Source organism: Euprymna scolopes, chromosome 34 (assembly GCF_053919585.1).
Source record: "Euprymna scolopes isolate OS-2025 chromosome 34, ASM5391958v1, whole genome shotgun sequence".
Taxonomy (NCBI): domain Eukaryota; kingdom Metazoa; phylum Mollusca; class Cephalopoda; order Sepiida; family Sepiolidae; genus Euprymna; species Euprymna scolopes.
Genome location: NC_136515.1, coordinates 2,238,943 through 2,253,132, shown reverse-complemented (window position 1 = coordinate 2,253,132; position 14,190 = coordinate 2,238,943). Strand labels below are relative to the sequence as shown.

Sequence of the window (14,190 nt, the reverse complement as noted above, 5' to 3'; positions counted from 1 at the left end):
AAAAAGCGAAATTTCAAAAAAGGCTAAACTGCTTAAAAAATGCTAAATTTGCGAAATTTAGCCATTTTTAAACAGTTTAGCCTATTTTTTTAGCTTATTTTAAAAAGCGAAATTTCAAAAAAGGCTAAACTGCTTAAAAAATGCTAAATTTGCGAAATTAAGCATTAAATCATCAAGTGGTTCTAAAATGGGTGATCGATTTACTAGAATGTTGCATTAGAAACTGAGCACCCCATACAAATATTTAAATATTGACATTTTTTTTTTTCTGTGATAATCTGGTAGACTAGTGTCCATTTGATAATAATCCGCTAAACAAACATGATAAAAAGACGAAATAAAAAAAAAAAAGAGGGGGCAAGATTCTTCAGGTCCGCCTAAAAAGGCTATCACCAAGATTATTTAAACAAAAAGTAATCATATAGTTTCCCGACCCATCGTAGCATTTCACTCCATGCTGAGATTTGGTTCTGGGTCGACGAGACGAGATGGAAGGTAGGACTTTCATTATATTACACGTACATATAAGAATATATATAGACCCGGACATGCAAAACACAGCCAGAATAGCGGATAAAAGAGAAGACCATGGACACAGTATTGTGGTTGCCGATGTTGTTGACTGCAATTCACATGGTTGCACACATTTATTCTGAAGAAAAACGTTTGAAATGCGTAAATATGCTAGAAGAATCTGTTCCGTCTGGCTGCTTCCCACCTGACTACAACTTGGATGTCTTCAAGTCCAATGTTAACAAATTCCTAATAAAACCGCCCCCTTAAGTAAACACTTCATCAAATCTCCAACACTAACGTAATGTACTTGCAATAACCCTTATCCCTGAGTGGCTTCCGGGCCTTGATAAGTGGTGATCACTGTGTAAAAAAAAAAAAAAAAAAAAAAAAAAAAGAATCAATATTTTTTATATATATAAAATTAGCGGCGGGGGTGGGTGGGTGGAGGGGTATCTGGCGTTGCCCGGGTGTTGGGAGGAGGGAGGGGTGTAAAATGACAGTAGGCAGTCCCAGTGGAGAGAGGTGTTAAAAAAAAAGTGGTAGTAGGGGGGGTACTCAGCGTTGCTCGGGTGTGTGTAGGTGGTGTAGTAAGGTGGGTGGGTGGGGGGATATCAAAAACAACAGTAGGCAGCCGGGGTGGAGAGAGGTGGTAAAAAAAAAAAAATGGTAGTAGGTAGGCAGGTTTGAGTCGTGACGTAGAAAAGAAAGTGAAAGAAAATCTGACGTCTTACCGCTACTCAATGACGTGACCCGAAGTTCGGAACGTTGAAATTAGCCAAAGTCAATCCAACCGATACGATGACTTGCAAAAATGGCTCGCAAAAAATCGACCCCCTCCTTGTAGAAAATTGGCCAGTTTAGAGTGAAGGAATGAATGTTTTTGGCCAATTTTTCGATATTTGTCATCCGAGATGTTGAGCTTCAAAATTATACCAATCTTGTCAGGATCCGTCGCCTTTGTCGAAGGTTTTTACGAGACATACAAACATGATGATTGCAACGTCTTGTCAGACAAGTTTGGTGGGGGAACCAGTTTAGTCGCCTGTGACCCGACCATGAGGCAGGTAGTACTGGGTTACATGGTACCAGTAGCATATGACATGACCTGACACACAAACATATATGCGTACATACATACATACATTTAAACAGACAGATGAAATTTATATAATAGATGGCGTTGTACCAAGCAATTAAATGTTGATTTTTACAAAAGGTTGCTTATATTTACACATTCATATGCGTATTACTAAATAGATTTTATCTCCAAAATGTTTCATTGTTTTTCTTTTTTTTACAAAGGAGTCACAACTTATCGAGTCATGGAGGCCAATCGAGGATAAAGGTTAATGAGTGTACAGTATTCAATGGGACAATATCATAGTAATCGTTAGGAGTGGAAATTTGGTAAATTGGATTACTTAAGGGGACGGCTCATAAAGAATTTGTTTATGCTGGACTTGAAGACAACCATATTGTAGTCAGCTGGAAAGCAGGCAAACGGAAGACAGTCCCACGGGTGCGCAGTTCTAAGAAACTAAATTGAATTGAATCTATGTTTAGGTTTAGGTACAGATAAAGAGGGGAGGAAATCATTGATAGTGGTTTCAGTTAGACGAGTGTTTTTCATGAAAGTTTGACGAGGAGGGACTATAGATTGGAGCTCAGACGAGTACTTGCAATGAAAATAACGATAAAGAAAAACAAACGAAAAAAATTTATCGCTATGCATACATTTTTTCATCGTAATCTGTCTCCAATGCCAATCTCAATGTTTATCCATATCAAAATTAATTTTATAGAAAACATCTTTTTGTCTCATCTTAAACAATCTCCATTCCAAGTTTTTAGATCTACTGGCTTAGATAAGGTCCATTGCTAGGGTGAACCGTGTGCTGGCTAAGTTGATAATTAAAAAAACCTTTTTTTTTCTACTTCATATGTAATACTAAATTCATTTTAAAGACGATACTTCAGCAAGGCATGGGTTGGGGAAACTACATCATTTCCAAAAAAAAAAATTTAAATCAACTTTTTTACAAATGTATAAAATTGTTTCCAATGCTGAATTATTCTTGAAGACATCTGAAAAGAGACACAAAAAGAAAACAGTATTACAAATGTTAATTTGTAAAATATACAGGGTGCGTCCATTGTTTGAGAACATTTATTACATTTTTTTTTTACAAGGTGATCACCACTTATCAAGGCCCAGAAGCCACTCAGGGATAAGGGTTATTTTTTAATGATAATAAAAATACAAACAACAACACATCTGTAATTATGCGGGAGTGCCTCAGGGTTCTATCCTTGGACCTCTATTGTTCCTAATATTTATTAATGACCTTCCCGACAAAACTGCCTCTGAGATGGGTATATATGCTGATGACACCATGCTCTATAACAGGCATGACAGGAAAACAAATGAACACATATCTAAAGAAATGGCAAAAACACTAGAGGATGACCTCACATCTGTAGTGGAATGGGGACATAAATGGATGGTCACATTCAATGCTGCCAAGACTAAACTGGTTTCCTTCAATAATTACAAGAAACCTTCTCTGCCACCAATAGCAATGGCCAGTGACTCCTTGTCTGAGAGTACATCTTTCAAACTGCTTAGCCTAACATTCACAGGAAACATGAGTTGGAACAATTATATTGAAAACATTGCCAGGGCCGCTGCGAAAAAGGTAGGCTCTCTCTACCATGCTAGAAAACTACTGACACCTGAAAGTATCCTGTATCTCTATAACGCCACCATTCACCCATGTATGGAGTATTGTTGTCACATTTGGGCTGGTGCATCTGCTGCTAGTCTCTCGCTCCTAGACAAGGTTCAAAAGAGAGTCGCCAATCTGATAGGCCCTGAACTGGCATCTAAGCTTCAGCCTCTATCCCATCGACGAAACGCTGCATCCCTCTGCCTGCTCTACAAGTATTTTAATAGTGAATGCTCTGACGAACTGCAGACACCCTCGACAAACCCGACAGGCAGCTAAATCCCACCCCCACACAGTAGAGATCCCTAGATGTAAACGATCTTTCTACTCCAGTAGTTTCTTCCCCATAACCGCTAGACTCTGGAATTCCATTCTAGGTCCCTTCTTCCCTAACTGTACTGACATGCAGAAGTTCAAGTGTAACGTGAAACAACATCTTGCTGCCCAAATCCCAACATAGTGCCCCAGTAGTTGCTGCCCCTGATAGTAGCCCCCTACACCAAAGTGGCAATGTGCGTTGTTTGGGGTGAAAATGTAATAAAAAAAAAATTTAAAAAATAAATAAATAAAACGACATTGGTACATAAGCGACACTCTTATTTAATAATTTCATTCAATAAACTCGCCATACAGCAATATGTCTGTTGCATACATGCAGGATCTTCTTTTCCATCATAGACGAAAGGAGTGTGTGGTTAAAAAAAATGTATTTAATTCTTCAATTTTCAACAAAACTATACAAAACTGTAGTAGAAGATACTATTCACACAAGTGGCATCAATTGGCAGAATTGGGGATCATCATCATCAAGTGGTGTCTTGCCTTGATGGCTACGACTCTCCATCTATTTCTCTCACATCTCGAGGTATTCATGTGTAATGAAGTAAGGGTGTGGGTAGGTTGATGCCCCTCCCCGTTAGGAAGAAAGGCAAAACCACTTGGTATCAAGTTGTTTATTTAAGAAACCTGAGAACTCTGTGTGTTAAAGGTTAACAAAAACTGTATTTACTAACTGTTTATTTGAGTTCGATCAGATCTTTGAAGCAAGCCATTGTGTTATTTTTGTAAATGATAATTTAAATTATGGACTGAGAATTGAATTTCTAAACAAAAAAAGAAATAATATCCGCGTGATGTTCAGAGGGCGATATAATTGTTTATATATATATCAACAAGTCAGATGGAAAAAAGAGAGAATGCGCATGCATTTCTTGGAGAAGAGATGCGCAGAGAGGAACACAATCAAAGCAGAGTTGGCTCTTGACTTGACACATTTCTTCAAACACCCAGAGACCGACACTCCACAAGGTTACAAGCTGAAGCTTTCGACCATATTCTTAGCATAATAACATATCGCTTCCTTCAGGACTCTGAAAGAATTATAAGAACTGTACAGTTTTTTTTTTTGTTAATATATATTTGGTGCAGAATCATTTTATCCTGTTTTTTTTCTTTTACTACACAAAAAAATCCACGGCTCTCTTTCGACAGCGTTCGTCGTTAAGAGGGTACACAACGAATTGCTCCAGGATATATAACTAGACGATCAACCGATAATTCGGTCACTTCCCCATACCAGTAACTTTAGACGGCCAAGAATTATCACCGTGAAAGAGTGGGGGTGACACATGAATTCATTTTTGCTCATCATTTGAAATAAAATGGAATTGTATTATTTTAATTATTTGGAAAACTATGCTCATTGTAACAGATAGGGGCACTACAGTAGCAAGTGAATAGGTTAACTAAGTAAATATGAAATTTATACAGTTGGTTACGAATGCAATAGGAAAGAAATAAAACTACATTTTAAAAAGTGGACTTTTATTATTCGAATTATTTGGACAGCTAAGCTCATTGTAACAGATAGGGGCCATACAGTAGCAAGCGAGTAGGTTAACTAGGTAAATATGCTACAAATGCAATAGCTAAGAAATAAAGCTACGTTTGAAAAAAAAACGAATGGAATTGTATTATTGGAATTATTTGGACAGCTAAACTCACAGTAGCAAGTGAATAGGTTAACTAGGTAAATATGCAATTTATACAGCTGCCTAAAAATGGAATAGGAAAGAAACTGTAACAAAAGGTTTATTGTATTACTTGTTTTGATCAGACTATTGTTCTCATCTTGAGTGTTATTTTGTACAACATTTCGGTCAGTGTAGACTTTGACCTTCATCAGGCATGCTGGTCACCATCTGGGAAAAGGAGAAAACTCACTGGCTCCATAGATGGTTTTGTTGTCTTGGATTTATTGTTGGAGGGGATGGAGCACATTAACCATCCTTGTAGCGGGTAAATAGTGCTTTTATTAAGTAGAGAAATTGTAGGATTTTAGTCGCAAGACAAGAAATATTATAATTACAACCAAAGTACCTTTAAAGAAGCATTAAAAATAAAGTACTCTAAAACAGGGTTAAGTATTTACATGTATACAAGTATTATTTGTTTCCACAGAAGTATTGAATAATGCAAAGTGTGTTTGTGTACACATGTGTATATATATATATATATATATATATATATATATATATATATATATATATTAGAGTTGGGACGATAAATCAGAATCGGAAAAACCAGAACTTTTTGAAGTACAGAATTGGTATTGGAATCAGGAAATTTTGTGCCTATTTTCCGATGCCTAAAAACGGTTCCTTTAATTATCTTTTTTTATTTTTGTTAAAAACAAAATCTTCCACTGCTCGTAGTAATGATAAAATAATGAATATTTATTAATTTTAAAACTAAAATCATTAGATCATCCCCCACAACTTTTTACCTTTTAAAAAATATATTGACATTTAACGTGTGTTTTTACGGTAATCGGCAAAAATAACAACTTTGTAGTTTTATATTTAGCAATTTTTAAAGAATTGGAATAGGGAATTTAGTGCAAAATCGGTAATTGTATCGGAATCGGGAAAAATATTGGAATCGTCCCATCACTAGTATACCATGCATGAAATGAAATATCTGTTATGGATATGAGCTCATTGTATATACATGCATGGAGTTAGAACGTTCGTATAAATAAATATACTATATATATATATATATATATATATATATATATATATATATATATATATATATATATATATGTTTAAATATATATATACAATATATACAGTGTATATATATATATGCATAAATATATATACAATGTTACCATGTATATATATATATATATATATGCATAAATATATATAAAATATTACATGTATATTCTTGTGCATAGATATATATACAATGTTACAATGTATATATATATATATATATATATGCATAAATATATATAAAATATTACATGTATATTCCTGTGCATAAATATATATATAATGTTAAAATGTATATATATATATATATATATATATATATATATATATATATATATATGCATATATATACAATTTTACAATGTATATCTATATGCATAAATATATAGACAATGTTACAATGTATATATATATATATATATATGCATATATATATATATATATATATGCATAAATATATATATAAAATATTACATGTATATTCTTGTGCATACGTGTGTCTGGATTTTTTGTGCATGTGATCCAAAAATATGCATTGAATGTCATTGTGTATGTGAGAGTTTATATACACAAGTATTCATTCTTACTTTGAAAACGATACACGACTGTCGAGGCACGAGTGGAATATAACGCACATGCTTACACCACAGCTAGACGACAAAAAACATGTGTTCCTGTCTGTGGCCCGAATGGAAAAGAGAGAGAAAAAAGAAAGAGATGGAACAGGAAGTATGATGCCGTATGTCGGCTAAAATGGAAATCATGACGAGGGCAGGTAACCGGTGCATAACTGAAATTGTGTGCATGCGTGCGATCTGTGTAAATGTCTATCAGTTCATTAGTTCGAAAAGACATGTGCCCATATTTTTTTTGTTTTGTTTTTTGCTGTGGTTTTGTACGTGTGAAAAAATTTGGTTGATAAGGAGAGGTAACTTGAACATATGTTGTAGAATGGAGAAAAAAAAAGGCCAATGACCCTAGTGTTTTGATGTGATTTTTTGAATATAATAAACTAGTTGTGACCAAAGTTTCATTTAATTCGGACAAAACACTAAGAAATGGGGCCTAATTATAGTTGGGGCCCGTTTTTGGGGGTCACTCTGTAGTTGAAAAATATTTGATATTCACCAACACTTGTGTAGTAAAAAAGAAATGGGCTTCAAATCCAATTCATTCATGAAAACTTTTAAAAAATTCTTAAAATGTGGAAATGGGACTAATAATAATGTAAGGTCTGCTGGTGTTTAAAGGAAATTGAAATTCCTCACCTTTTTTATCCACCAATTAAAATCATCGGACGGTTTTTCATGTGGGATATATTGTGAACTCCTGGAAAAACAAAAGAAAAAAATATTAAGAGAATGCTTTTTTTTTAACATCCTCAAACAAAACAACATCCTTCAGAGAGATCTAACAGCTCTCTCACTTTCTCTCTCTGTCTCTCTCTCTCTCTCTCTCTCTACCCCCCCCCTCCAAAAAAAGTGGGTTAAAGAGAAAAAGTCTACTTGGTGATGGATTCCGGTTTTTAAATTAAAAATTGACAAGTTTATCAAATGTAGATGTAGAACAGTTTAGCCATCAGGTTTAGTTTACAAGGTGAAGGTCAATGAAAATATGGGCGAAAGTGATAAAAATGGATTTGAGAGAAAGAGGGATAAATAAAGACTTGGGCAGAGATAGGTTAGTTTGAAAACATGGGCAGATGTGGTAAGAATAGACTTGAGAGTAGTTTTTCTACCATTTAGATTTTGGTGGAATTTTTAGTTTCATTACTTTGTAAACATTTTGCTAACCAAATTTCCTTTACCACTAACCCAAAGTCTGAGTGGCATGGATGTAAAACCATCTGTAATCGTCTAAAAGAGTAGAACGTTTCTCCCTTTCGATTATTTGTAAAAAAAATTAAAATATTTCTTTTATAAAAACAGGTTCGATTTGATTGTAATAATTTTTTTTTTTCAATTAAAATGATCAGTTTGATTTTCTTGAGTAAATAATTAAAGAAAAAATGATAAACACAAATTAACTGACCCCCCGCCTCTGCCGCACCCCAAAAAATAAACATAAAATCCTATTTAAAATATACTATGCATTTGTTTAAAAAGGTGAGTTTGAAGGCTTGCCAATGCAGGAATTATTCAGTCATCATAAACAGATAAATAAATAATAAATAATTCAATAAATATTCATTTATTTATTTATAATTATAGATGGTATATATAGGAGGTAATTCTGCTATAGTTTTTATTATATTTTTTCATCTAAAGGAAGTATTTGTTATGTATTTGTTTTTTATTTTATGTGTGTGTGTGTGTGTGTTTTTTTAAGAAATTTGTTAATTTCTACTTAAAATATACATGTATTTGTTTTTTTGTGTGTATGTGTGTGTGTGTGTGTGTTTTTTGTTTTTTTGATAAATACTGTTTGTTAATTTCCGGTTTCAAAACTGGAATCCATCACCAAGTAGATGTTTCCTCTTTAATCAAGATGTATATACAATGCAAAGGATAAGTGAAAAGTATATTTGGGCAGACATCTATACAATGTCCATAGAAATAGCGAAAACAAATAATCTATAATATAAAGCTGAACGTTTGGCGAATAGGCTCCTATATGGTTGACTATTATAGAAAACTGATCACATATAATGATAGAAGATGTATCGAGACACAGAAATGGGTATGTTTGATCTGGCATAATGATGATTCATTAAAATTTTGGAGTCTACGTACGCACCTGGTCCACAAAGTATGGAAATATGGAAATAAAAAATTAAAAAAAAACGTTTACAAGTGTTTTTGATATAGATGTACATAATAATACTTTGATAAGTATGTTTTAACTTAAATAGGGATGGTATAATAAAATTGTGAGGTCTGCGTTCGCGCATGGCCTCCATAGAATGGAAATAGACACAAACTTTAATAAAGACTTTTCATATCTATCTGAGTTAGTATACTTTGATAATTATATTTCAGTTTGAAGAAATATAGTATAATAAAATTATGGGGTGTTTGTTCATGCCTGACCTCCATAGAATGAAAATATGTCTCAAAGTTTAACAAGATTTTTTAATATAGATCCACAGAATATTGTGATAAGTGTTTCAGTGTGAACAGGTATGGTATAATAAATTATGGGGTTTATCTATTTTATTTTTACTTTCATCATATTTTGCTTTGGTTTTGATACCCCCAAATTCGAAGCTATCTCTTTACAATCCTTCCTTTTCATAACCCATCATACTTCCATAAATCAGAGTCCATTTTCTGTAGGCTGTTTTTGAACCCAGTCAATGACGGGTACTTTTGCTAGTTTAATTTAAAAATAATTAAACAGATCACATTAATAGATGGAATTAAAAGTAGAATAAAAACTATTTTGTTAATCCATATAATAACAAGAAATAATCTGAGAGCACTTGTGTGTGTGTGTGTGTGTGTGTGTGTGTGTGTGTGTGTGTGTGTGTGTGTGTGTGTGTGTGTGTGTGTGTGTGTGTGTATCTATAGGGGCAGTGTGGGTATGTGGGACTATGAGTGTGGGTTTGTTGGTAATGTGTGATATGTGTGAGGGATATGTATAGGGGCTGTGTGGGTGTGGGGGATGTGGGTATATGGGGTATGTGTGGGGGGCTGTGTGTGAGAGAGAGAGAGGGGAGTCCAACTAAAGCTTAAAAAAACTACAAAACAAACACCCACAAAGTTGGTATATTCTTGATCAGCATTGCTCTGGATAAATAATATCTAAAATTTAGAAAAAAAACATTAATTCTTTGAACTCTAAACCAACAAAAATTTAGTCATGGGGAAGAAGTCTGTTTTTCAGTCACTTCTTTTCAAGGAGTTAATTCCCTTATGCTAACTAATCCTCAAGGAATCTATATAAAAGAGAGTTATATGTCTGTATGTGTGTGTGTGCATGTTCAGAGAGAGCAATGGTAGAAGAAGAAAGAGGGTGGTGGGGGAGAGGAGAAATGCAATTGATTACAATTACAGGAAATAAATTACATCAAATAAATTTGCGATTGTGTAGCTTAACATATATATTTTGATTAAAGATTTTTGGGATTATAGATGAATTAATGTTATAGGATAGATAGAGAGAGAGAGAGAGAGGGGAGGGGTGAATTATAGTGTAGACATGTTGACCGGAAGTCAAGATCAGCTGATTGGATTGCGTGTGAGTCATTTGATCAGGTTAGCTGAATTGAGGAGATTTGCTTGGGACTTGGAAGAGAGCGGATGGCTTCGCCGTTGTCTCCTCCCCTTCGCTGGGGTGGGGAACGAACGCTGACGTGGTAGAAATAAGACCTACAACAAAGGCCAAATTCACTTTCCAATCTTCTGTGAACAAACTGGAAGGTGAATAAAAAAACTATAGAACCAATTTCTTGTCTTGGTGTGAAATAAATCTTCGTCCCCAAAAACAGGTATCAAGTCTCCCTCCCAGACGAGAATTTCCAGATGGACCAACGAAGAAGCAGAGGTATGTGAAAATGCATGTCACACACATATTCACACTTAACAGCATATGAACATATGTAATAGAAAGGCCACTAGACGAACACACACACACAACGACATTAACTCTGGTAAGATAATTAAACACTCAATCCTTTATAAATAGACACGTTTTAATATATCATCTCCATTCCAATTTCAACCAATATACAACAAACGCCAATTTTATGACACGACAATACAACATTAATAAGTTAGAATGACAGTTAGAATAAAACAATAATCAAGAAATAGAAATGTAATATACAGGGTGAACAGAAAGTCCTTGGACCATTTTTAGTTTTAAAATTAAATATTGTTAAAATCACTTTTTCTCTTTTCGAATAAAGTAAGTATTTAGTCTAACTATTGATCTAATTATTTTCAACAAAAATATTAAAATAATTTTGTTTAAACTCTCAGAAAAATAAGCAAATGAGAGGCCATAATTCAGCTTCATTGCGCGGGAAGGACAAACTCAGAGATTTTTAAGCTCTTGAAAGTGGCTAAATCCACCGTGTACCATGTTGTGAACAGATTTAAGAAACTTGGTCCATCTGAAGACCGTCCTAGGAGTGGAAGACCTCGCACTGCTCGAACAAAGAAGGTGATTAAAGCTGTCCAAGAGAGGGTAAGGAGGAACCCGAAGAGATCTGCAAGACAAATGGCTAAAGACATGAATGTGAGCGTGACCTCGATGAGAACCATCGTAAAAAACGATCTCCAGTTGTCCCCCTACAAGATAAGAAAGAGACAGTACCTCACACCTGCCCAAAAGCACAAGAGACTTGAAAGAGCAAAGCTTCTTCTTGGAGAACTGAAGGCTGGCACGGCAGAGCGAGAGATCGTTTTTTCTGATGAAAAACTCTTCACAATTGAAGCGACTGTTAACAATCAGAACGACAGAGTTTATGCAAAATCTTCAGCAAACATTGATGACTCCGTGAGAATAGTTTTCTGCCAACAAAAGCCGTCTTCCCTCATGGTGTGGGCTGCAGTCTCCAAATCTTGGAAGTCGCCTCTGATTTTCGTGGAGCAGGGGGGTTAAGATCAACACAGATCGCTACATTAACGATATTTTGGTTCCAGCATTTGAAGAGATGAAGAAATACTTCAAAGATCAGCCTTTAATCTTCCAACAAGATGGAGCACCATCCCACACCTCCAGAAAAACTCAGGACTGGTGCTAACGTCATTTTTCAAGATTCTGGAGTAAGGAGATGTGGCCTCCTGCATCGCCTGATTTGAATCCCATGAATTTTTCGGTGTGGTCTTTGTTGGAGGCAAAGGTCTGTTCTGTTGCTCATCCAAGTGGTGATGCTTTGAAGACATCTCTTTTGAGTGAATGGGCTAAAATACCTCAGGAAACGCTGCGTGCCTCAGTTGGTAACTGCAGACAGAGAATTGAACGTCTAATCGAAAGGAAGGGACATCACATTGAAAATAAATAATTTGAATTTATTCTTGGTTTCCTAACTTATAATTTTCATTCATGTTTAATTTATATTTTTGTAATTTTCTATTAATAAACCACTTTTGAATTGGTCCAAGGACTTTCTGTTCACCCTGTAGGATATTTGTTTTTTTAAATGTCTGTGCTGTGCAGTTTTCCTGTATGTTTGTAAAACATGCACCCTTAAAGCAGAAAACGATTCAGGCCAAAGACCACCAAAGTGTAATGTCAACAAACATCTTTCTACTCATCTCCCTTCATAATGACCCCGCTAATTAAGTCCCTGATAGTAGCCCCCTGCTTCAAAGTGGCACTGTGCCTTGTTTGGGGTGAAAATTGAATAAAAAAAAAAAAAATCTCTTACAAAAACCACATAACCAATGAGGAAGTCAAAAACAGAATAAAGCATTGGTCCTTATGAAGATCTTCTCACCACAAACAGGAGGCGTAAACTAAAATGGTTCGGCCACGTAACAAAAGGTTGGTTGGTTGCTTGTTTTTGTTTTACGGCATATCAACCCTTTTCGGGTTATTTAATGCAGAATCCAAAGATTTTTGAAGAAAAAATTTTTAATAGAATATATTTGTTATTTTCAAGTCGGTTTCTATTTAACCCATAGTTGGAACCCTAACAGGTACTACCACTCTGGGTCAGAGTGGACCTGGGAGCAATGGTAATTAAAGGGTGGCTCCACACTCCCCAAAGCCCGCAAGCTGGGGCCTCACCACTGGATATAGTTTAAGGTCATATCCAGGACCCCCATTGAGGGACTTTTACCCTCTGCAGGGGGGCAGTCGGTGTATTCTAATGCCCCACTGACAGGGCCAGGTAACAAAAGGAGAAAGGCTTGCAAAAACAGTGCTCCAGAGAAGAGTCAGAGGAGAAAGAAAGAGAGGAAGATGGAAGAAGAGATGGGAAGAAACCATCACAGAATAGACAGGATTGAAGCTGAGCAAGGTGGTCAGACATGCGGAGGACAGAAGGATAGAGAGGACTGGTTAACATGTCATCTGTAGCTAGCACCCCAACGGAAACCGCCACGGGGCACGTGAAGGTGAATTGTGTACAATATTTTTATGGCCTTTTCTTCTCATTTAAAGTTATAAAAATGTTAAAGGGCTACCAAATTCTAATGAAATTCATTGTCAATTTGATTTATGCAATAAAGAATTGGAAAATACAGTATGATCTAGTTTTTGAAAAAGAGTGGCTCATTGGTTATCATTAATTAGAAAATAAGAAAGGAAAAATGATTTTAATCGAAAAATTAAAAACTTACAAATATTTGTTTGATTTCAAAAAAAAGTTTTTCAAGAAAAGTTAAGATCCAAAATCCTATAGCAACAAACAACTTTTCATTAACCAATAAAACATTAGAAAAAAAGCAAATTGGGAGGTGACGGTGGTGCAGTGGTTAACGACACAGACTGACAACCTGAGTACCCCAAGTTCGAATCCAGTTTGTTCTACAAAAACTCACTTTCACTTAGGACGTTGGCAACTTTCATGTGGTCACTTACACAAGTACCCAAAGTCTTTCTAGAAAGAATTTTGACTAGAAAAACATCGGGGAAACCATTGCCAATAACAGAATCTTCGGATTCATATGATGATGATGATGATAATGATGCTATTTAAATGTTCTTTAGGAGTATGTAACCTCAGTAACAATATTAAAACTAATAGCTACATTGGTTTGACAACCACTACACTATCCCGTTGCCTCAACATGCATCTTGTAAATTCTAGTGTAATTTACCTACAAAAACATAATTTTCCATCTCTTTGATTAAAGACAAATCTTAATTAATAACACTAAAATGATACAATGCGAAAACAACGGAGGGCAGCTGTGAAGGGCTGATGATGAATAAGGCAGCACAGTAGTATATTTATAAAAGTGTGACTTTTTAAGAAATACAGAATAGTATGT

The 14,190-nt window shown here is 35.1% G+C and overlaps 1 protein-coding gene across 1 annotated transcript in view; it reads right to left on the bottom strand.

The window, feature by feature from the left end:
* Positions 1 to 1,798: 1,798 nt before the first annotated feature.
* Positions 1,799 to 14,190, bottom strand: part of LOC145259080 (molybdenum cofactor biosynthesis protein 1-like) — a 71,085-nt gene continuing 58,693 nt past the window's right edge. The window contains exons 9-10 of the mRNA XM_080116714.1: positions 7,573 to 7,633; positions 1,799 to 2,601 (exon numbers count right to left, since the gene is read on the bottom strand). Coding sequence (XP_079972840.1) covers positions 7,578 to 7,633 — 56 coding nt within the window. The 3' untranslated portion in view covers positions 1,799 to 2,601; positions 7,573 to 7,577. The remainder of the gene's footprint in view (positions 2,602 to 7,572; positions 7,634 to 14,190) is intronic.